A 23678-nucleotide genomic window follows, 5' to 3' on the forward strand; every position below is an offset into this window, starting at 1 on the left:
GTGATCTACTGTTAATTATTTCTTTGTATCTGGCAAATTTATCATGTTTTTTTCCATGAAGGCATTCATTGGATCTTTAAAAATATTTCATAGATTTTATAACCTACATACCTATGGGTATGTCATACATGAATCATTATTGATTCTTTATAATTATTTAATATTTGGATTATTTACATTACAGATCGTATTAATTAACTTTTTGTTATTTTTTCCATGAAAGAATTTGATTATCTTCCCCGTGTCAAGTGATAATTTTTCTCTAAATACAAGTAAAGGCTTGATCCTATATGAAACCCAAATTTAAATTAAAATCGCATCATTAAATGCATAAATATATATCTTAATTATTTATATAAATAATTAATCAAATGAATAAATACAAATCCTAGAGCAGTCTGATACATTCTATAATACCTTAGATGGTAACCTTTTTAGCAGTTTAGTTGTGAACTGTTAAATTACATTGAATCACATAAAATTATTAATTTATATATGATTAAATTTTGTTAATTGTTTATTAATTATATTAAACCTATATCATAAAATGTATTAATTGCAAGTTCATATAAATAAGATAACTTGACAAATCATTGATTTCTAGTAATATATTATTATAGAATACATATAACATGTTAAAATTAATTGATTATTATCATCTTTTATTATTTTTGCCATGGAAGAATATATGGCTGATAATATGTCAAACCTAAAAAAAAATATTAACTGCAAGTATATTATAATATATTATTAGTATATTTCAAAAAATTTGAAAATATTACGTTCTAGTATTTTATATATATACGGTATAAAAACATGTTGAAATTATTTTTTATTTTTGTTTGTTAATCTTTGTTTATTATGTTGCCATGGAAGAATATAACAGTGATAATAAATCAAAACCTAAAATATATTGCAAGTTGATATATAATAACTTCGAAAATATATAATTTCTTATATTTTATATTATTAATATAAACATGTTGAAATTATTATTATTCTAATTATTTAATCATCTTTATTATGTTGCAATGGAAGAATATGTAACTGTGATAATAAATCAAAACCTAAAATGTATAATCTGCAAGTTCATATTAATAAAATAAATATTTTATTTCTAGTATTTTATATATTATTATATATAAACATGTTTAAATTATTTAATTATTTTTATTGTTTGTCTTTTTTTGGTTGTCATGAAAGAATATAACCATAATAAAAAATAATTCAGTGGCACCTGAAGCAAATTAATTGAAATTTAAAACAAAGTCAGTGGTAGAATAGGTGACACTAATGAACTTTATTAACTCCCAAATTGATACGTGAACAGTCTTGTCATACGGCACCTTTGGCGTGCATCACACTTGACAGCCAAATTACCTTAATTTCATTTACTATTTGGCTTAAAGGGTAACTTTCGAGACTAACATAAAAATCCACTATACATCTCTCATCAAAAAACAACTGCACTGTAATTTCATCCCTCCGAGAAAATTAAATGTTGTTTTATCAATAAACGTTTGCAGTTGGAGACTAATGTGATTGGAGGGATTTAAAATAAAAAAAACAGTGTTGCCAGAAGAGACAGCTAGTCTGAATCCAAGTTTTATAGTTTGTGTCGATCATTAAATTCTATTCTTGCTTAGTAGTTAAAATAACCTGTAGATTGACAGTTTTAAAGTGTTCCGGCTAATTACAGTTATATTATTTTATCCACAAGTATGTCAAGTTCATTTACAAGAAAGAGGTAAAATAAATCCTGATTGTGCAGTATACAAAATCTACTTCACACTGGCATTGCATGAATACTCTAAATAATACATAAATACTCTAAATAATACATAAATAGTAAGTTAAATCTGTTTGGACTAAATGTAAATGTAATATCAGATTTAACTTACTACTGTATTTATGTATTATTTATATAATTCCTAATACTATATTTGTGTCGATAGAGTAAGTAAACATTACATAGACAATATCTGGTAACTTACATTATACAATGTGTTTACAGTTTGTGTTGTTGTTATTATGATAAAAATAATTACCATAAGAGATAAAGTTGTAAAGTATGAGGTTGCCTTTCCCTGACTTGGGGGCTAACATTAGAGTCCAATGTACTACTAGGCCTTGGCAGAAGCTTTTCTTACTGGTACACTAAATTTGCCAGTTTGTTTATTTCCCATTATGCAAGACTTCTTTTATAAACCTTGTTTTGCAAAACGATTATTTTTTTAGAGATTGTCAAAGGAGGGCACAAAAAAATTAAAATAAAATTTTGCTTTCTTATGTAGCAAATAGTTTTTCAAAAAACAGATGGAGTTAAAAAAAATGCATTGGTGAATGTAAACAGTGTAGTAATTGGATGGTTAAATGCTTTCAATTTATATAAATTAGGAAGAAATATGCATACTTTATTTTTGGAGATTTTGAGGCAGGAGCGGGTGGAATAAAAATAAAGAAAAACTAATTTTTTTTTCTGAAAGTTCCATTTTTTCGTGGCAGCGAGTGCGCTAATTGGCCAAAAATACAATTTTGTTTTTGTTTGAAATCATTAGTGGCGGACGGCGGGTTTGCTAAAACCAGGTAAAAGGTTTCGCCATATTTGCTCGTTAGTGTAATGCTACCCTAACATCACCCCAAAGCATTTTATTTCTTGTTCATCATAATTTCCTGAGTACTTGTGATTTACCAGAATTAGTTCCGAAATTCAAATTTTACAGTTGTTAGTCTTGTTTTCCAAACCATCCAGCTTGAGTCTCAAGGACAGTTCTTTATTTGTGGCGCCGCAAGCAGCCTTCGTGGATATATCCACATTATAAATTCATATTATTGTTGTTGTTATTGGTAATGACGACGTTTTGCTTTTATAGAGCATTTTCAATAGGATGTCTCAAAATGCATAATCCCAAAAAAAATCCTCCAATACTCAATAAAGATATTGAATTGCTCATTTGATCAAATAGGTTATCAATAATTTCCAATGAGCTACTGGTTGAAACAATTCTATTTTTTCTAATATACATTTTTTTTACATCAAAAATCAAGTACCACTAAACCAATATTTCAAAGGTCTACACAAATGATAGGATGTTATGATGCATATTAAATCTTCGACTTATTGTAGCAGTACGTATACTTACTTGGTTTTATCCTAGGAATATTACTATTATGATGTATCTGTTTATTCAGTGAAAAATTATTTTCTTCTAATTTTCAATTGCAAGCTAATATTAACCAATGAATGTATAATTATATTGTTCAAATTTAGCATGCCTCAGATTGTAGACCTACTGTATATTATGTTCAAAGCTGGTTAAAATTGGGTTTGTATCCTTGATTTCTTTCTTGTCATTACTTTCTAATTTCTAATTAAAAAATGGTAATTTAGCTCAATTCTACAAGTAAACCTATGTTTACCAAGAGGGTTAAAAGTGGGTTTGTGTCGTAGATGTTCCTGTCTGTCGCGTGACAATCATTTGGGTTTCTACCTGATAAAACAACACATGCCTCAGGTCCAGCTGAGCGACTCAAGAAATCAAAACTTGTTTATATTTCCCGTTCAGTTGGTTTTTGTTGGCCAGAAATTAATTGTTGAAAAGTTAAACCGGTCTCTCTTTTATACTTATTGTAGCATGAATGCCGGATTCAATTTGTGGATTTTGTATGAAGTTTTGAAGAGTTAAGAAAACAACTTAACTATAATATACTTGGTAATTGTACACCCACTAATCAAATCATATGAACTGGTGATTTCTCAAATCATTTGTTCCTAAAAGGCCCCTCAGAATTCAACTGTTAATCTTGCAGTAATCAAATATTATATAATAGTTTGTTAGTAAAGAGGAGTTGGTAACATAGTCTATTTGTCCCCTAATCAATTTTCACTAGTCTCTGAAGAATGCTGGCTCCAGATATTTGCCGACAGGGATTCAAACATGTCTGAGAAGGGTCTGAACAAAGGAGCTACCTAGGTCCGATCCTGTCAGTCTCCCAAAGTAAAACCCCCAGTTGAAATCTTGTGGAAGAGTTTTTATGGTTAGGATGGTGAAGATTTTGCTTTTTGACCACAATGTTAGGGAACTGCAATCACATAAACTTTGATTCAATTGGTTTTATTGTTCGATGACCTGAAGTGACTTGCGATTGCAACAGCATTTATCCTATTCTGACATTGGGGGAAATATTTGTAATATTAATATGGTAGTCAGTTAATGCAAGGACTCACAACATAGGCCTAGTAGTAGTGTTTATTCTTAAATTTCTACTGTTTTTTTTTTATACCAGGACAATTCCAGGGAGAGAGCAAAACAGATCTATTCTTTTGATCACGAAATTCTATCAGAATTTAAATTCCTTTGAGTGTACAATGATCTAAAATTAGATAGAACCAATCAGACTATTTAATATGAAATAGAAACAGCAAGTTAAATGGGGTACCCCTTGCTATGACAGTGTCAGATACCAAATTAAACTGATTTAGTTTTGTCAGTTTGAGGAAATATGTCAGATTGAAGAGTACAATGAATGCAGGGATCATTTAGGATTTAAAATGTTGATCACTTTAAGAGTTCTAACTTGACTGCTATAGTTCTATAAAGGGGGAAAAGGTTAGCCAAAGTTGAAGTATTGAATGAGTTCTCTATAGTATTTTTTTATTACTAGAGAGCTTTGATTACTCTATTCTAGTTCACTGTTTGATGTAGTTTCCTCAGGAAATAGTCTAGTAATGAAATTGTACTTATGTACAGTATGTGCTTACAAGATCACAAGACAACTAAGAATAAAGAATAGCTATACCAAAAGTTTGATGAATTTACAGGCTCAAAATTGTTGTTTTGAAAAGTACTTCCCAGAAATTTTTGTTTTTCTAGATATCCTGAAATGCATTCTCTGCCATTTTAAGGTAATAATTTTACAACTAAAATTTAGTTCCAATGTGCTTTTGAAATTAGTAGTTTGGTAAGACAACTTGCTGTTCACTTTATTAATTATTGGTTCCAATAAACATTTTCTCTAGAGGGCATGTGTAATTAATTTGTAAGAGAAATAACTGCTGGTATATTATATACCAGTACCTAAATTTTTTTTTACTTATTTTAATTTCCTATATTAATCTTTACATGTAAATGTCTAATCTTAAAGGTACTGGAAATGTTTTGAGCTTAATTTCTGATTAGATCTTGAATGATTGTAAAAATTTGATCAAACAAAATCAAAGATGAAAATATTAAATATTGATGGACCATCCTCTTATCTCCAGAAATTATCTCAATGCATATTTTGCATTCTTATAAAATTTGTTCTATTTTTGTCCCTGGTCACCTTAAACTTGTTTCGGCTGTTTCTCTCCTCGGTCTATATCCCACATTAGCCATCTACATTACTACTAGTTAATTCCGATTGAAGTTAATCACGGTTAATTGATCATGCTTAATTAACCATTCTCCCAAAGTATTCTTTTAATGCAGACCATATTTACAGTAATGAGACATATTTCATCCTTGTCAGCTCGGCTATCAGATATAATTTTCACAAATTTATGCAACGGATTATTTGTTAGGTTAAAATGTCATACTAAAGTATACAAAATATGTTTATAGTATGTGTTATTTAACTTTTTTCCAAGGACTTGTAAAATTCTATTATTTTTTTTAATTAGATTCCCTATTATGTATTATGTCATCATAAATATCTTTCATAAAACTTGATACTCTAATATCTACATCTGTTTGCTCCGTTTTGGGCTGATGGTTTTGTAATTAGTAATAAAAGTAATATGAGAGAAGAAGAGTATATTGGTCCAAATGTTAAATATACTGTATATTCAAAAATTGCTACCTATTTGGCATGTACAAGTATATAAAATTTAAACACAACACAAAATTGTATTCAAATTTAAGTACACCTATAGATGTCTTAACAAAGTTAATGCTTTATATTAAATTCTTTAAAAAAGTAAAAGGTAATTGGAGGTTTATTTAAATCCTATATTTTAATTTTATTTTTGGTGTAACATGAAAACATTTTGTTTTTCTGTTTAAAAATGTAATGTGCCGAAAACTACATTATAATTTATTATTAGGTTTCAGTTAAAAATTTGAATGAAAAAATCAATTATTCTCATCAATCAATTTATATATGATACCGCTTCTATACTCTTTGTATTATACCGCTTAAATCAGGTGATGATAATAAATTTCAGGATTTTTGTAGTAAATGGTTCATAAATTAGCAGACATTTGTGTCGATCTGGTGTACACTATCACAAAAGTTTAAAATAACTTGTTTTTTTCCTTTTAATCATGAATATGCTTACATGAATTTATCTTTTTATTTGATATTAAAAACCATTGTGACAGACATCAGCCAAGAATGTATCAACAACAGATGCGTTTAGTGCAATCTTCCTATTTGGAAGTGGCGGCAGATATTCCCCGACAAGGAGTTCAAGTCCCTGATAGATGGTCCAAGGTTTTCGATTGAGAGGTTTTGGTTCTCGACAAATTAAAAAGTATACTCAGTCCACCATGTTTGGAGCAAATTTTAAGAGGCCCTTCTAAATGTCCGGAAATGGCATTTTAAGACTATAAAAATGTTTATTCCAAAGTAGCTTTCCCAGAAGGTGCAGTCCAGGGTTCCCAGACGGGGTCATGTGCCTTCCTGGAGCCCCGCTGACGTCTCCTTTGCTAGTGGGATGATGGTCCGTATTTGATTGAATTTAATTTCCTCGCTTGTCAGAACTGTATTTAAATTCTAATAATAACTGGCAAACTTAATATCATCACAAAATCAATTCTTCGAATATTTAATTAGATATTTGAAGAATTGATTTTGCGATGATATATTTAATTCTTCGAATATTTAATTAGATGAGAACGTGCACACTGGAAGTAAAATGAGGGAAGAGGAATTGAACATTTGCGGTTTTTATTCGAGGGCATGTGCTTTATATCTGAAGGTCACATGACTCCGAGTAGGGATTGAAAGCTCGCAATTTGGTGGTTGGGATATTAGAAGTGGAAGTCATAGATAGACTACAATCCTGGTTAGCCTACACAAACATTGAATCATGATGATAATTGATTAGGAAAATGATTCTGCATTTAACATATTCATTCTTTATGTAAAACATTTTTGGGTGTACTTAGAGACAATTTTTTAATATAGTTTAATAAATTATAATATATATATATTTAAATATTTTTATATTCTCTCACCTGTTTTTAAGGTAATGAGGTTATTTAATACCCCATTCACACCAGATAAAATATTACACAGGACACATGCTAAATGTAACACAGACTTCCTGTGTTCCTACTGAGATACTGTCATCATCATATGAGCGAATCCAAACATTGTTTAGAAGTTTGTACAATTGATTTGAAGATAGAAAGGATATACACGACGCCACAATGAAGGACTCGTGTAACATTTTTCTTGTGCGAACTGGAAATGATAAATTTAGCTACTTTGTGAATACCCATACTTGTCTGCAATACTTGCACATTACTAATAGTTTCTTTATTGATATTGATAGTTTAGGACAAATATATTAACAAAGCTGTTATTTTCCTTCCCATTAGACATTAACTTTATGACATATGATGATAGATACAAATGTTTTACATACAAGTTAATGAGGAGCAAATGGTACCACCCATAATAGTGTAGCCTATTATTATGAAGCTTTATTCTAATAAAAACTGTCTGGCTCATAGCCAAGTGGTGACGTCTAGAGGGGGAAAGGGTTAATATAAGGCCATGTAAAACAAAATGGTCGGTCATCCTTTTTTCTTCAAACTAAGAAAGTAATCCAGAGACAGGTTTTTTTATATTGTTTTTCATGATTGGAAGACTTTGTTAACCACACTGTCTGTGTTTAGAGTTTAGATTGAGCTGACAGGGCTGGGGAAACTGGCTTGATGGTACTTCTGTGACTTTTTCTTCACTTCTGTCTATTATCAAAGGGTTTTATTTCAACTTTAGGCCAACTCTTTTGTGTTGTTATGCCAACTAAATTCTAAAATAGATTATAGATAGGAAGTTCAGTAGATATATATCATATCTGTCAATTAAATATTGTTTTCTCAAAACACACTACAGTATACCGAGTTGAAAACCAAGGACGTTCAATTGAACAAAATTATGTATGAGCATCAAAACACACAAAAAATACCATTAACCCTGAACTGTTAGCATGAAGTTGTGAAATAACGTATTAAATAATCTAACTTTACTTTAGGAAAAAAGCTAACAAGTACATTGAAATAATGCCTGGAAACATAAATATAAATCCAAAATATAGCATGAAAGAAGATAAATTTGTAAATGAGAAAAAAATCTAGCCAGCCTCTAAGGCAAGTATAATGAAAATCAGAGGAAACTGGATGTCTAGGGATTTAAGTAATTGGCTCTTATATTAATTGACCAGTTAATAGGACAGATTATATTTAGAAGCCCTGACTACTATACTCCAATTGTTTGCACAAGTGTAGTAATAGAGAGGATTTATTTTCATTAGGAAAGTTGATCAGGTATTTCGACTCTTGGGAACAATTGATTTCCCTATAATAAGCTATCCTGGTTTGGAATGATGGATTTGTTGCTTGCTCACAATTTTACAATCTGGCTCCAATTTGAGAGGTACCTACAGAAAGTATGGATTCCATTAAAATGCTCAAACATGAATAGATGATGAATAATGATGAAGTTGAACTGAGATGCATGTTTAAAGTATCTTCTACAGAGCTGAAATAAGGCAAGCCATCTTGTCATCATCATAGCATCCAATTTAAGTTAAATTCTATTATCAAACTTTTCTACTTTGGTTAAGATTTATTTTATGTAGGTTTAATTTGTATTGTTATTTTTATGTAAATAATGCAAGTGCACATTAGTAAAGTTTGCATTTAAGTAAAATTCATTTCACTTAAAAGTGAAATGTATACTACTAATAATCTGAAATGTATCCACTGTGTATGCAATTGCTCTTTGATTTAGAGGGAATGTCTTTAAATGGCATGCCATACTGAAGTTTGTCTCATACTGTGCCCCATATCATCTAAATGATTTTAAATAATTTAAAGTTCAATTATTTCCCTCAATTTGTCATTTTACAACTTATTTTTCTCTTAAGCCTAATTCAATAACAGAAAATATACATACATATTCCCCAGTGTTGGACAGTCATCAATTTTGGAAACCACTTAAAATAACTATGTACAGAGCAATACAGAAGAAAATTGAAATCAGATTTATAATTAATATGTAAAATATTTTGCTAAGGTTTTTATTCACATGGGCCAGGGTTGCCAATTACAATATTAAAACCTGTCTTGTATAATAAGTAGAAATTCCTTACACAAGACAAACATACACATGATACTCTAATTTAACTACGTCTCATCATATACGAGGCTTAAAGAGTAGAGTTGTTTTTGTCATGAGAAAAAAAAATTGTGTATTCTGAAAGGACATGTACCCAGGAACCTGGGATTAGAAGGCAGCATCTTAACCACCAGCTACAACTCTATACAAATGCTGTAACCATGAAAATCTATTCTAGTATTACAAAAAAAATATTTCTAATTGTTATCGTAATTCTATCTGAAAATCACAGCTTTCTAAGTTCTAGTTTACTCCCAGTTAGGTTCATTAGTTCTGCCTTTATTTTAAATTCCTTCACCTGTAAGAGTCTATCAGTAAACTTTATGTTGTAATTGATGGTAGGTGAGTCCATTAGAATCTTGAGGAAAATTACTTTTAGATCTATAAACACAATCTAAAATCTGGATGTAAAGTTATCATACTAGTCTCCAGACTGACTCCAAATTCCATAGATTATGTCCTAAAACCATTGAAATCCCACAAGGGAAAAATTCCTAAATTATATTATTTTGTAACAGAGATCATCAAATTATGTTCATGTGACTTAAATAGAACACAAACACACCTGAGAAAATCAACATTAAAATATCCAACATTAAGATTCTGCTGTGAGGAAATTGGAGCTGTATCAAGTTTTGAGTGTTGAAGTTGGTCGTCGGTGTGAAAGTTTAAGAAGATACTCATCGCTAAAGGCTATACAAGCTTAGATTTAACATATTCACATTATGTTCTTAAAGGCCAGTGACTTGACAAGTTTAAGTAATGGTAAACATATCCATGCCATGACTATGAATAATGAGAAGCGCTGTACAGAATTTCCAACGGACTGTCTTAACTCTTAGCCAGCCTTTTCTCTTATTTTTGTACTGCCTCACTGACTGACCTATTGCTTGCATATGCCGTCTTATAAAACTTAAGTATTATATTAAATTACTTTAAGATGTTATTTTGCCGCAGTAAATTATGACTTGCAAGAATTTACGTTATTTTGTGGGTTCAGTAACTTACCTTGACTACTATCTGTAGAACTGTTTGATCGATAATTAAACCAAGCACAATGGCTCATTTTACTACTATATACTGTTGTCAGCCATATTGTGCTACTTTCTATATTTAAAAGATAACCCATTGAAATATAACCAAGCTATTCAACTCTATTGTGTGTCAAGGAGGAATAGTTATTTATAATTATCTTAAAAATTCTGCATACCATGATTAAAATTAAATAATCAATGACAGGGATTTTTTTGTATCAGGTAATATTTAAAATTATAATTTAATTTATATTATATTTAAAGAATTATATTAATTGATTATTTTTTATTTTAGTTGTTGTTCATACTGTAAGTATTTCTGTATAAATTTATATTTTATATAATCGTTTATATACCAAGTAATTACTTTACATATGGTTAATCAGAACAAACTCTCTCACAAAGTTGGTCATGCCCCTTTAAGATACAGCTCTGCACACACACAATTCAAATTATATCATTATCACTTGGAAATATAAGATGACCAAATGGTGTCAATTTTAGTAGAGGGTGCATTCTGTCATTTTATTCAGGCATGCTCGCCCAATGGGATTTGACACCCTGGAGTGTGAACGTGTCATATCTTAACAAACCTTTGACCTATTAATTAACACCCAGGTGACATTAACTCAGTAGGTTAGGACCATTTAGAATGTGATCCTAAATACATATAGCACTTGATGCTTATCACAGGATAGGAAAATACTAAAGAGAACATTAGGCCTACTATATCTCACCTGTTAAATATATAATTATTAAATTGTAATATCGTCATTGTTTTCTGTCTGTCATTGCCACATTGTTATATTTTAATATTTTGTTTTTCTTAGCTTTGATTTGATTTAAATTAAACAAACAAAATGAAAGTCAATTTAGCCAATATAAGACCTGTAAACAAATTGTTGATTGTTGTTTGTTGACATTGCATAGGTAATATTTTTAAAATCCTGAAATGTCACAGTTTGGGAGAAGTGGCTTTGATATAGCACTGTAGTTTTCACAGAATATATGGCCTACTGTAAACAAATGATAGTCTAAATGGCTTAGGTTTAGTTGAAAGAAATGTCATTGAGATTTGTTAAAACGTTTTCACAACAAAAACAGATTCGGTCAATCATTTTCTTTAGTAGGGAGGGTCAATAATATAAACTTCTAAACTATTTTCCATATCAAAATTCAACATTTATATGAATAAACTAAACTTTGATTCAAATTATCACCTTCGTGTCAAGTTGATTGATTGACAAATGTCATTTAAAGCTTTTCTGCAAATCAAGACCTTTGACTGAGTGTAATACACAAGAACCAACAAAAGATATTGGTTTTACTGAGCTGCTTTGCACTATAGTATGACAGAAGGGAAGTTGTTTTAGGCCTCACTCCCTAGAGTTACTCAAGTAAATATCTCCACAAGATGCCTCGAAGCCCAATGCATATCCCCAACAATAAAGGAGATCGTCCAAAAGTACCTAGGCCCCTAGCCCGATCTGCAGTTTATGGTGGCTTCGGGTGCATGTCTGCTGGATGGTGTTGTACGAAAGGTTAATGCCTCAGATTCCCATGTGGCCCTAGTAGAGGTTAGACCTATTCAGGCCATCTGGCCTAAGGATATTTGAAAACTTTGCTTATACTGAAATACACAAGTTTTGTTTCGGTGGAGACACAGATTTCCATAATATTGCAAAACGTATTATTAGAAAGAAATGTGAAGGAACGTTAACTGATGGATTTCTATTTTATCTGACCCTGTCAACCTGCTAAAATGCCTTCTTTTGTTAAAATCTATATGATTCAAAATCTTCAGCTATCAATCTGTAGTGGGACTATATAAGCCAGAACTGTCTTTCATGAAATTGTTCATTTTAAAAGCAAAATCACTACAGTACTTGTTATTCACATGTAAATATTGACAATTTTGCTTCAATAATGCTTTTCTCCCATTAACTTTGATCCTGTTGTCCTGCCATACAGAAGGTGTCATTGTTGAATGGCATATAAAGCATTTTCTTCAAGTTTTTTTGTAAGTCTGAATTAGTATAGTGCATGATATTTCAAAGAATCTCTTGTAGCATCTACTAACCTAAAATGGAATGAAGTACCTACTGGTTTTAAAGTACTACTTTACCAACAAAAGTGCAACAAAGATGAGGTTTGAGTTGAATAAATCTAATTGAACTACTTCTATTGACTTTTTAGGAGAGGAAGACCACGACAAACAGTGTAAGATTGAGCCTCTCTGCCCTGAGAAGTGTTCCTGTCAATCAGATGTGGTGGATTGCCGGGGGCAGGGCATGACAGAGCTTCCACATGCATTCCCAATAGACATGGTAGAATTGTAAGTTCCCCTTATTTTGTTACCAAACATTTATACTTTATGTACTTTATTTACAAAATAAAACTTCAAAGAAAATAAGAGCTGGTTGCCTAAGGTTATTTTACATCTGTCTATAAATAAAATTTCTAAAACTCTTTAAAAATCAAACATTGACATCGGGCTGATATGGAGACATGAAGCATAGGTTGAGAGCCTCAATGATTAAGCGGGGGGAAAACTTAGATGCAAAAGTTTATATGAGGTATTTTTACTTACCTGAGCCTAATCTTTTTGCTCAACAAATTTCTAGTTAGTAGGTGGGAGGTGAGGGGTGCCTAGGAAATGTGATTGTCCGAGTTTTTTTAGACAGTAGACCTATTTCTTCAAGAGTAAAATGTGCTTTGTGAATTTGTTTGTAACTCATCTTTTGAAATCGTTTTTCTTTATCCACTCTTCTGTTAAACGGAAGTTTGGTACTTGTGGAGGATCCTTGGTAAATTCTGGAGGGAAAATATAAAATGGTGGATTGAAAGTCTTTTATAAGCATACTGTAGTGCATATAAAAACAAACCCTGGCCATTTAGTATCTGTAGTTAAGAACAATCTTGACCCTTTAGAAATAGCCTGGGGGCCGATTCCAGCAGTTGCTAACTGGTTAGGAATGCTCAACCTCTGCAACTGAAACGGAACTTTTTCAGTATAGTAAAAACCTGAAAGTTCGGAAATAAACAAGTGTCCTGTTTTTTAGCAGATGATAGCCCTCCATTTATGTTCAACAGTTTTATATCTTTAAAATAAAAAGCACAGTCAAGATATTTAAAGATGCCATTGGTTTAGGTCAGATAAATAAAGCAAAATGGTTCACAGAACCTTGACCAATAACTTTATTTTGAAGACCTCTAAATTAAATTTTGTCTTACAAATCCCTCCAAGCAAAGAAAAAAGGATTGTCAAGTATGTACAATATTTCACATGTATATACTTAGTTTTTTTTCTGACATGACTTTAGCAGCTCTACCAAGCCATTAACAATTTCCCTGTATCATCATATCCTTTAAATCCAAGTTACTTAGTCCAGGATCCCTTAGCCCCAATCAGAGAGGTTTACCAAACAAGTTTATATCTAGCCCCTTCCTGTTTTCTTCACTGGTTAATTTGAAGAGAATCTATCGTTGAATCGACCCTGTTTTACCCCTTCCCCATCACACATGTCTCAGGGGAACATCATCAGGTTGGCGATGACATACAGAAGTGGCAGAATTGCAGCATCACTTATCGATATTAACTGAGTCATATGTATCAACAACTAGTTGAAAAAACATGAGAACATGAGAAAATTTGCAGTATATTTAGGCTTCTCAGTTATAATAGTATTTGATTTAATGAACTTCTTTTTGTTCCTATATGATTGTGAATAGGTCTGTATTTCCATGATTTGGTTTTATAAATAGAAATTCAGATTAAATATATTTATAGCAATTACCTGGATTGAAGGAAGCACAGCAAACTCACAGTAAATGAGTATCCATAATAAGATTTGTATTTATCTATTGGATTAATTGAATTAGGTTAAGCAAACAATCAATTAGGTAATTAACCTTCATACGAATGTACTAATGAATAAATGGCAAATCAATAGATTCAGAATGAATACAAACAGATCAAAGGAAGAACTATGATTGAATGCGTTAATGAATTAATCAAGTAGATCTTTTTATTTCCTTAGTCAGGTAATCCCCAAATACTGACATTAAGCTGTTAATAAATTGAGCATTGATCTGAAAACAGTATTATGACCTACACATTACCAAATTAACAACTGTTATTGGAACAGCAAAGTAGCCGACAACAAAAAAGGAAGATTTCTATTAATCAATAATTTAATTAGTAATTAGTTAAATCATTTTAGTTGCAGAGTCAGATATCCTTGACTGCTAACATTAAGATTAAATGTATAGGTCCTTGCTTGGTCGGTGACTATAGTAAATGAACACGTAAGTGTATTTTGCAGTAAAGTAAGAATAATGATGTATTTTGGTGCAAGTACACTTATTGGAACAGCACAAGCAACAATAAGAAAGATATATTTCTATTAATCACTAATTTAATTAGTAATTAGTTAAATCATTTTAGTTGCAGAGTCAAATCCTTGACTGCAATATCCTATAAAATAAAGAACAATGCATGTAGGTGTAAGTACACTTATTGTAACAGAAAATTCATAGACAAGAAAGTAAAAATTGCTTTATTTTTAAAAAAGTATTGTTCATAGTATGCTAATTATTCTTCCTGTGAGTCACTTGGCTATTCTTATGGAGTAACTTTACCGGATTTGGCTCTGCCTGTCGATGAATACCAGTTACATCTATTGTCAAATAAGCTCCTGGTTGCAATTTATTTCTGCCATAAGCACTTAACTTGAAAAATAAACCCCAAAATCTCTCAATAGTAGCTAGGAGTCCTGTGGAAACCTCATGACAGATGCTTGAAGGTCTAGAGATCCATGCTAGAATATTCTGATGGTCAAGAATACAATTCGATTTTGTAGAACATGAACTATGAAAAGACATTTTTCAACATGTTTTTGTTCACCCTAGAGTCATTCCAACGGAAATAAGACCACATCACCAATCCCAAGAGTTAAATTGCAGGAAATATATTTTAAAAATGTTAAAAGCCACATTTATTCCAGGTGATTTTAAATCTACTTTTATATAATAATGCTGAATTTGTTTCTAAAATACCTAGTGCTTGTCTTGATATAAGAACTAACATTTCTATAAATTTAGTAATTTTATTTTTAGTGTGACGTACAATGCTACATAATATAGAATGTGTAGTGTAAGTTTGCTTCAAAAGTTTTCATTATGTAACGCTTAGGGAGTTGGTTTAGTTTTGAGAGAAAAATCAGACTATTTATAATTTATATAATAATAACAACATCAGAGGTCTTAAAGTGGAAGAAATCACTTTCAGGAGATCTAGTTAAATGAGCTTTCTTAACGCATTTTAATTTTATTGTGCAGCTCATGGTGATATTTATCGGCATGTAACTTCCATGAGAAAATTGATAATAAAGTTGAAAAAAACAAGTAAATATTATATGAATTTCCTTGAAATGGGTTATTTTCTGGGCAAATCTTGCTTACTTGCGGAAGTGTGGGAACCATCCCGATTTTCGGGTGAGTCCTGCGACTTGCGGGAGAATAGGAATCTCTCCGCATGAATTAGACTTGGATTCTGGGATTAGAAGGCATCTAATCATCAAACTACAGCTCCAGTTCATTTCTTAAATGTTATCCTATAGGGTTTTTGCTATGATTCATTTATTAAGAAGTAAATGTGTTGCATGCTGTTGCTTTTTTGCCAATTATGATTATCAAGCTGGGATTTTAATGGTGTTTAGTACTAATTTCCATCGTGAATCATTCTGAGTAACCAGTCAAAAATACATGCACACCTATTGTATTAATAGAAAAAGATGCCATCAGTCAATGTTCAATTATCATTTTAATGTGGATTTTTATACCTTCATTTCATATTGGAAAAGAAGAACCTGTAGCTTGTAGACAGAAGAGGTATGAGGTTAATGGCCTTTATTTTAATGTCATTATTATGATTGAAAATGTGAGGAATGAATATTTAAGTTTTTGAGGTCATAAAGGCGAGACTGATTAATTCTGTTCATCTTGAGACGATTCAAATATTTGCTATCTTCTTATCATCTATACTCCCTCAATACTTGTGTTTTCAAGAATCACAACTCCCTGTACTATATAGGGCTATTGCTGAAAAAAAAAAAGAAAAAAAAAAAGTTACATTTGTAGTACCTTAAATGCAACAATACTTCCATACAGATTACATGAAATTGTTTTCTAAAATTAATAAATGAGTTTCTGACATTTACAACAGCTTGTTTTTATTGGGATAAACAGTCCCCTTGACCGGATCCCCCTGAAGTTGCATTATCAACTGTTGTTTTAGATGTAGCAAGGAATCTAAGTAAAGTGATGAAGTACATTGATAGAAAAATATCAGATTGTTGCAAGAGATAATTCTTGAGACGTGTCTCTCAGTGATCTCAGACGCGGAGACACTTGGACCCCATCGCTTATTGAACATGCGGAAACAGGAACCTGAATAAATATTTCAGTTCACCCCCTACTGAATAAGAGCAATTGGGGGGTCAGAGGGCATCTTCCTCTAACTCTATTTTAGATCTATTGAAAGATTATGCAGCTTTCTTCCCAACATCCGAGTACTAGGTAATATTTTTTTAGGTGGCAGGAGTATATGAACGTTTATCAGTTTACCACTTCGCCCTTGAAAAACGGAAATTATTATAACCTAAATTCTTTCCATTTAAGAATGATGTTTTGAATTTTCATACTCAATCCTATTAAAAAAACATCCTCAACTTTATCCTGTGATTGGATAGGATGCGATATGATGTAGCATAAGGCTCGTACATGTACGGTTGGATATCCATTTTTGTACTCTGTAGTTTTTTTTCGTGTATCAGCTGGTTGTACAAAGATGACGTCACTTGCCAAGAATGACAAATATGGCAAAAAATTGTGGGCAGAGCATAGCTAATATACAAAATTACAATTTATTAATACAGTTAAAGTTGCCTAAGTCGACTGTGCCTAAGTCAAATAATTTCTAAGTGCCAAATTGTTGTGTTTTCTACTAATTAACAATCTGTAAGTCAAATTTTATCTAAGTCGAACAATATTTCAATGGTACTTTGGATTCGACTTAGGCAAGTTCAACTGTATTTGCGGTAAAGGTAAAAAAATAAAAACACCCAGACTTGATTTATTCATTTCAACATACATATTTATCTTAGAAACTCTTTAAAGTTGTAATATATCTAGAAATGAACTCTAATGATTAAAAGTTACTACAGTATGTATGAATTCTTAACAATAAATATCTAAATATTGTCATCACCATCAATGCTGCTTGTGACATATTGCATTCAACAAGACTCCTCCAGTCAGAGTGATTGTTAGCCAGTAATGTATGTGCATAGTACGGGGCACAGTGTCCCAAACGGCGCCCCATACGTACGGGGCGCAGACCTATTTATTTTTCTTTCAGTGTCTAAATATTGTAGTCAGGTAAAACCTGGAAACTCACAATTTCATTAAAAACACAATTGCCTGTTTAAAAGATTAAAAATAGTTGCTAACGAGAGACTGACCAAAATAACTTAGTTTTCAGTTGTTAAATTGAATGTGACACCAAGTCAATTTATGAATTTTGTGCAAAATAATATACTAATGGTGTTATTCATGCATGACGGGGAGGATATTTTGGCGTTCTAATTTTCTATAAAAAGTAATTCAAATATAGTTCAATTTTATATAGATCAAAACAGACAATCGTTAAACAATAGGTTCCCATAGTGTTTGTATGACAGTTTCTTTGATGACAGCTTGTAGTTTGGGATATCCATAATGTCTCATCGAATTATGGTGTGAACATACTTTAAGCAAAGACTGCATCATTTAATTAACAAGTACAATAAGTTTTGGAAATCATATTGGTTTAATCTGTCTGACTACACTGAGCAATTTAATCGCCAATATTTATATGAAAATTAATGAATGTAAGATCTGCGTCTTTTGATCGTGACTGACCTTAAAGTACCACTCCTTCTGGCTAACATCTGACCCTTTCAGTTCTTATTTACTAGGTAATCTAGTCTGGGTTTGGTCTGTGTATTAATTGGTTTAAATTTGGCCTAATTCAGAGACAACACTTACTAAATGCTGAATGCTAACTGATACCTGTCACCTAAACAAGAGAGTCAACTTTGAAAATTTCATTATGGAAGATTTATTTCAGATTATTTGTTCTGCTGTTAAAATTCCTGCTTAGTGATAGTTGTGTCTTTTAACACCAGGTTGTTTCCCTATCAGGTTTACAAATCAGACATTGTCCTAAAAAATAATTGTGTCTATGAACGTGTTAAGTCAGCAAAAAATCTCAAAGCGGCCTAACTATAACCCTCTTGGGATTATAAAATTTACCAACAATCCTTGTATTTCTCTCATCAAGTTATTATGCTTTTGATTTAAATCGCATTTGTCATCGGTCGGTTTCAATGATGTATTAGTCTTGTAAATCCAGAACACAACTACATTATCTTTGCAGGGTTTCATTGTAAATCAAATCTAAAAAGCAGGTGATTTTTCATACAATTAAAAAACATGTCAAATGTTTTCATATTTTTAGGCTGTCAAAAGTCATGTGGTGTTCTTTATCAAGTTGATCATTCATTTTTTAAAATCTTGATTTGTGTTTGAGGCATTGTACTTTAAAATAATAACATTATGGAACTAGGTGGTCTGTGATAGAGAGGAAAAACATAGATTAAACATTCTGACATATTCCTGCAGTGTTAACGTCCTGAGACCAAGCATCATTTTCCAGAAAAATGATTTATATTTTTAGAAAATATTTAGCGTAAATTTCCAAAATTTGGTACCAAAAATTGTTGGTAGGCTTACACATTGTAATACTTTATTAGTTCCCATGCTTATTACGCATTATAATATTTTGTACAGTCTTGTCTGTTTAACTATTGGTTTAAAGTTAATTTTGGAAATGTTAATATGACTTACATTATTAGATTAATTTATTTTGAACTTTATATTACTAATATTTCTATTCAAGATTAAACTACTTCATTGATACATTTTGATCTACCCGATGTGTTGGTAATTCAGTTATGCCTACATTTTATATATGAACTTGTCATCATAAATTTATGTATAAAATTCACTTGTGTTTTATTTAATTAAATTTATTTATAAAGTACTGTATATGGCCTATAAAATCTTATTAATTTACTTAATTTCATATATTTTTCTATGCCTGCCCTTTCCCTGTACCTTGATTTACTGCATGATGTTTCCCTACATGGTCATATTAGAATCTACATTTTTCATTGAAGGTGGCCCTAAAATTTGTATTCAGGAGGGAAATGAAAACTAAATCTGGGCCCTTCGCCCTGTCATTGCTTCTCTATAGAAATTAAACATAAATTCCAAGCAAATTGAAATAAAATGCAAGACCAGTATTGAATTGTAGTTTTGATAATTGCGAACCATAGTTCCAAATTACTAGTACGGATGTTATATTGTTTGTCTAAATTCTCCAAAAATAGTGCGCAAGTCACGGATGAAGACACAAGACAGGTTTTAAGTTTCTGTAAAAGCAAGAAACAGGTGCTGCCACTTGGGTCCAGAAAGTTCAGTTTGTATTTCACCGAAAATAGAGTTTCCATTCTACCTGTCCTAACTAAATCTACCACAAACTTCCAGATAGTGGTGAACTAATCCCCAAGGAGTGAGGTTAAAAGCATGTCCTCTTCTTGTAGCAAAATTGGAAATAGCATTTCCTACTCCTCTTAAGAAACCACCCATGATGCACTGACCACTTGCAAAGATTGCCATGTCTAGTTGTGCATTTTGATATTTTTTATGTATTTTTTGTAGCCCTACAGTATATCGTGATTATTTATTATATGTAGAGAGTGTAAAAAAGATTAAAACATATGTAAATTTGATATTTTGTTATAAGACTAATGCCTACTATTTTTGTTTAGAAGCATGAGTATTTTTATTATTAAGCCCAGGCATACAACACATAAATAACACAATAAAATTGCTTGTGGATTATAATAAAGGCACAATTGAATTCAGTAATAATATATATTTTTTATTTTTGGTTGAACATTTTACTTTTACACATGTTGCAGGGGTTGGATTTTAATAGGCCTGTTCCGACCTTTCCTGGCTTGATTTTTCTTTATATTTGTAGTTTTTACTGTTTTAAGCTGGCCACAGAATCAAGAATGAAGTAATTGAAATTCATTGACACTCTAGTCAGGGTGGTCTAAACTAATGCTATAGAAACTTCATATCTCCTGTTAGTGTACCCTCAAGAAATGATACAGTACCTGTAAATATTCATGAAACAGATGATGTCAGTTTAGTATAATTTACCACAATCAAGCTCCCCCTGGTCATTCCTATCTTCATTGAAAACCATCATGTACAGGACATATCAGGTCTCTGCAATGATCTGGTCGGCTTCTTGGTACTGAGAAGCCCATCTGATTGAATTCTGATGTTGTGGTTTGACTTCTTTAACCTCATTGGCATCTGAGCCTTTGAATGGGGTTGCATTCTTTGCCTTGTACTTGTTAATAGGGTGAAAGTTCAGACTAGTAATGCAATTTATAATGTTCAAGCTAGACGCTTTACCACGATTTGATAACATTGAACAATATGGGTTCTTAACATTGTATTGTTAACTATACTTACTTTTCTACAGATAGAAAATAAACTTTTATTATACAGTACTGTAGTAAAATAATATAGCTCCATATATTTGGTTTGTGTACTAGCAGTAGAATGTCATAAAGGAGCTATGTTTTTTTGGAATGTATAGAAGTGTAAGAACATACAATAGTTGAAGACATTTTTAACTACTTTTTTATGTTTGATATTTTGTGTAAAATTTAATAACATAAAATATGAACGTTTTAATTCTTAACTATGAATAGCACGTACAATAAATGTCCATCTATCTGATGACCGCCATAGGGCACAAACAACCGAGAAACCATTGTTGAATATATAATATACACCACTCTACTGTTGTTGACCACTATATCAGCTATATACTGATACACCATAATTTCATTTATATACATATAATATATATGTAATTATATATAATATGAATATTAACAGGAGATACTGTGAACATTTTCCTCAAAATTAAAACAACATGGAACAAGTACGTCATAGACCTTTGTCAAGTTAACAATATATTCAAATAAGGTGACAAATAAAAAAACGACCAGGGAATTGAAATAAGATATTTAAAAAAAACGACAGATGAATAATAGATAATCATAAATGTATATATGCCTGCATATATGGCATCAGTATACATGTCAAAATTACTTTTATTTGTGATATGTTATGATCGAAGCACCAGGTTGTTGAACTAGCATAGATTCTCATACTATTCCCTCTCTAATTGCCATTTCTTTATTGATTTTGTTTATTTGAAAATCTCGCATTTCAAGTATTTGGCTGTAATGTTTATTCTTTCAGGCGATTGGAACAAAACCAGATTACAAGCATACCACCACGAGCATTCTCACCTTACACAAAACTAGGAAGAATGTAAGTGTTTTCAAATGCTTTATGAAATGTAATTGAATTTTGTTGATTATTAACTTAAAAAGAGAGGTAGAAACAATGTCATGTTATTTTCAGAATGATTGATATTAATATATTCATTTTTTTTTTCAGTGACTTGAGTAGTAATAAAATTGAAGAAATTTCACCTGATGCCTTTAGTGGATTGAGGCTACTTAACTCGCTGTAAGTTTTACTTTATTGCAAAATTGGAAGTAACGTATATACTAAACAGATGAAATGCCTGATAAAGAAATTATTGAAATTAATAAAAAGGAAAGAAGATTATTATTGAGGCTACTTAACTCAGTTTTGTTTATTCTAAATGCAAGATGTGAAGTAATAAATATATGTCTTCTATAGTAAACAAAGATAAAGAAACAACCTGGTAAGAACTCTGCTCTACAGTCTCTACAGTGTTTAAAAAAAATTGATTAATGTGAGCTCACAAAAATGGACCTTTCCGGTGTATGTCAATCAAACTTAACTGTCCAATCAGAACAGTGCGAGGAATATGTTTTCACACTGTTGGTTTGTGAGACCTTAGTATCCAAGGGGCAGTGCTAGTGGAAAGGTCCGTAGACTACAGACACTACCGCCAGTATTCTTAAAACTAACTTTAGTCGAACTTTGAACTAGAACTTCATTTAGTCCTAGTTGCAACTTAAACTTTAATTTGTATTCATAAACAACGTAATCAAAGTTCTAACTATGACTAAATCAAGTCCTAGTTTTAGTCCAGCTAAAGACGGCTGGTAAGCAACGACTATCAAACTAACCAATGAAAAGAGCTCATTTTAATAGCAGACAAAATTTTAGAGATCAAGTAACGCGGCTGAATATTAAGTTGCCGCCTACCGTACAAAAACTTATTTCCTTATAATTTATAATAGATAATCATTTGCTTAATTAATTTTCTATAATAATAACTATATTAGCCGTTAACATATAACGATAGATAATTTGAACAGTCACTGGAAATTTGCTTTTTTTGGAGAAGTATTACAGTTTAGCCCGGGTCATTGTTAGGCTACATGACCACAACATGAGGGGATTTTGTGCAAATCAGGAACTATCGCAGTGGCTAACAAAACATGTTAATTTCTCCTTTTGAAAGCTAAACTTGATGTCTCTTGTTTAACGCATGGAAGATATATCAGACCTGCGTATACAATTGTTTTTACTCGTTTCACTTTATCGTGAGTTACAAAAAGCATGTTTTTAGTAAGGTGAATATTTCAAGTCGGTGATTTAGCCTGACCAAAAATATCGGCCTGCGGAGTTGGGATTTTAGTCGAGGTTCGTGGGATTTAGACTAGGACTAAAGTTTGTTTTAAGAATCATATCATGTTATTTTTTTCATTCTTCAGGGTATTGTATGGCAACCAACTGACAGAGCTCCCAGAAAACATATTCCAGGGTTTAAGCCATCTTCAGCTTCTGTTGCTAAATGCCAACAGAATCTCTTGCATCCGTACCAATCTCTTCCGTGACCTGTGGAATCTTAAACTTTTGTAAGATCATTCAAGTTCCACTAGAGTGGATGATAACTTATCTGAATTTGTTTAAATTTAGTATAATGTTTACCATTCTGTTTTCTCTGATTTACGTTTTTACTACAAGCCTTCAGTACAGTAATTACCTATAAATGCGAAGTTTTATGAAAAGCAATATTTAAGAATGTTTTTATATGCATCCTTGAATTGTGAG

General features: G+C 31.4%; 1 protein-coding gene across 4 annotated transcripts in view; it reads left to right on the forward strand.

Moving 5' to 3' along the window:
* Positions 1-23678, forward strand: part of LOC117123561 (slit homolog 2 protein-like) — a 101557-nt gene that overhangs the window by 44082 nt on the left and 33797 nt on the right. For all 4 annotated transcript variants that reach the window (XM_033269535.1, XM_033269536.1, XM_033269537.1 and 1 more), the window contains 4 exons: positions 12621-12759; positions 21882-21953; positions 22083-22154; positions 23339-23482. In XM_033269535.1, coding sequence (XP_033125426.1) covers positions 12621-12759; positions 21882-21953; positions 22083-22154; positions 23339-23482 — 427 coding nt within the window. The remainder of the gene's footprint in view (positions 1-12620; positions 12760-21881; positions 21954-22082; positions 22155-23338; positions 23483-23678) is intronic.

The sequence above is a fragment of the Anneissia japonica genome, unplaced genomic scaffold (assembly GCF_011630105.1).
Source record: "Anneissia japonica isolate Jap-2015-1 unplaced genomic scaffold, ASM1163010v1 scaffold287714_len2871179_cov188, whole genome shotgun sequence".
In the NCBI taxonomy this organism is placed as follows: Eukaryota; Metazoa; Echinodermata; class Crinoidea; order Comatulida; family Comatulidae; genus Anneissia; species Anneissia japonica.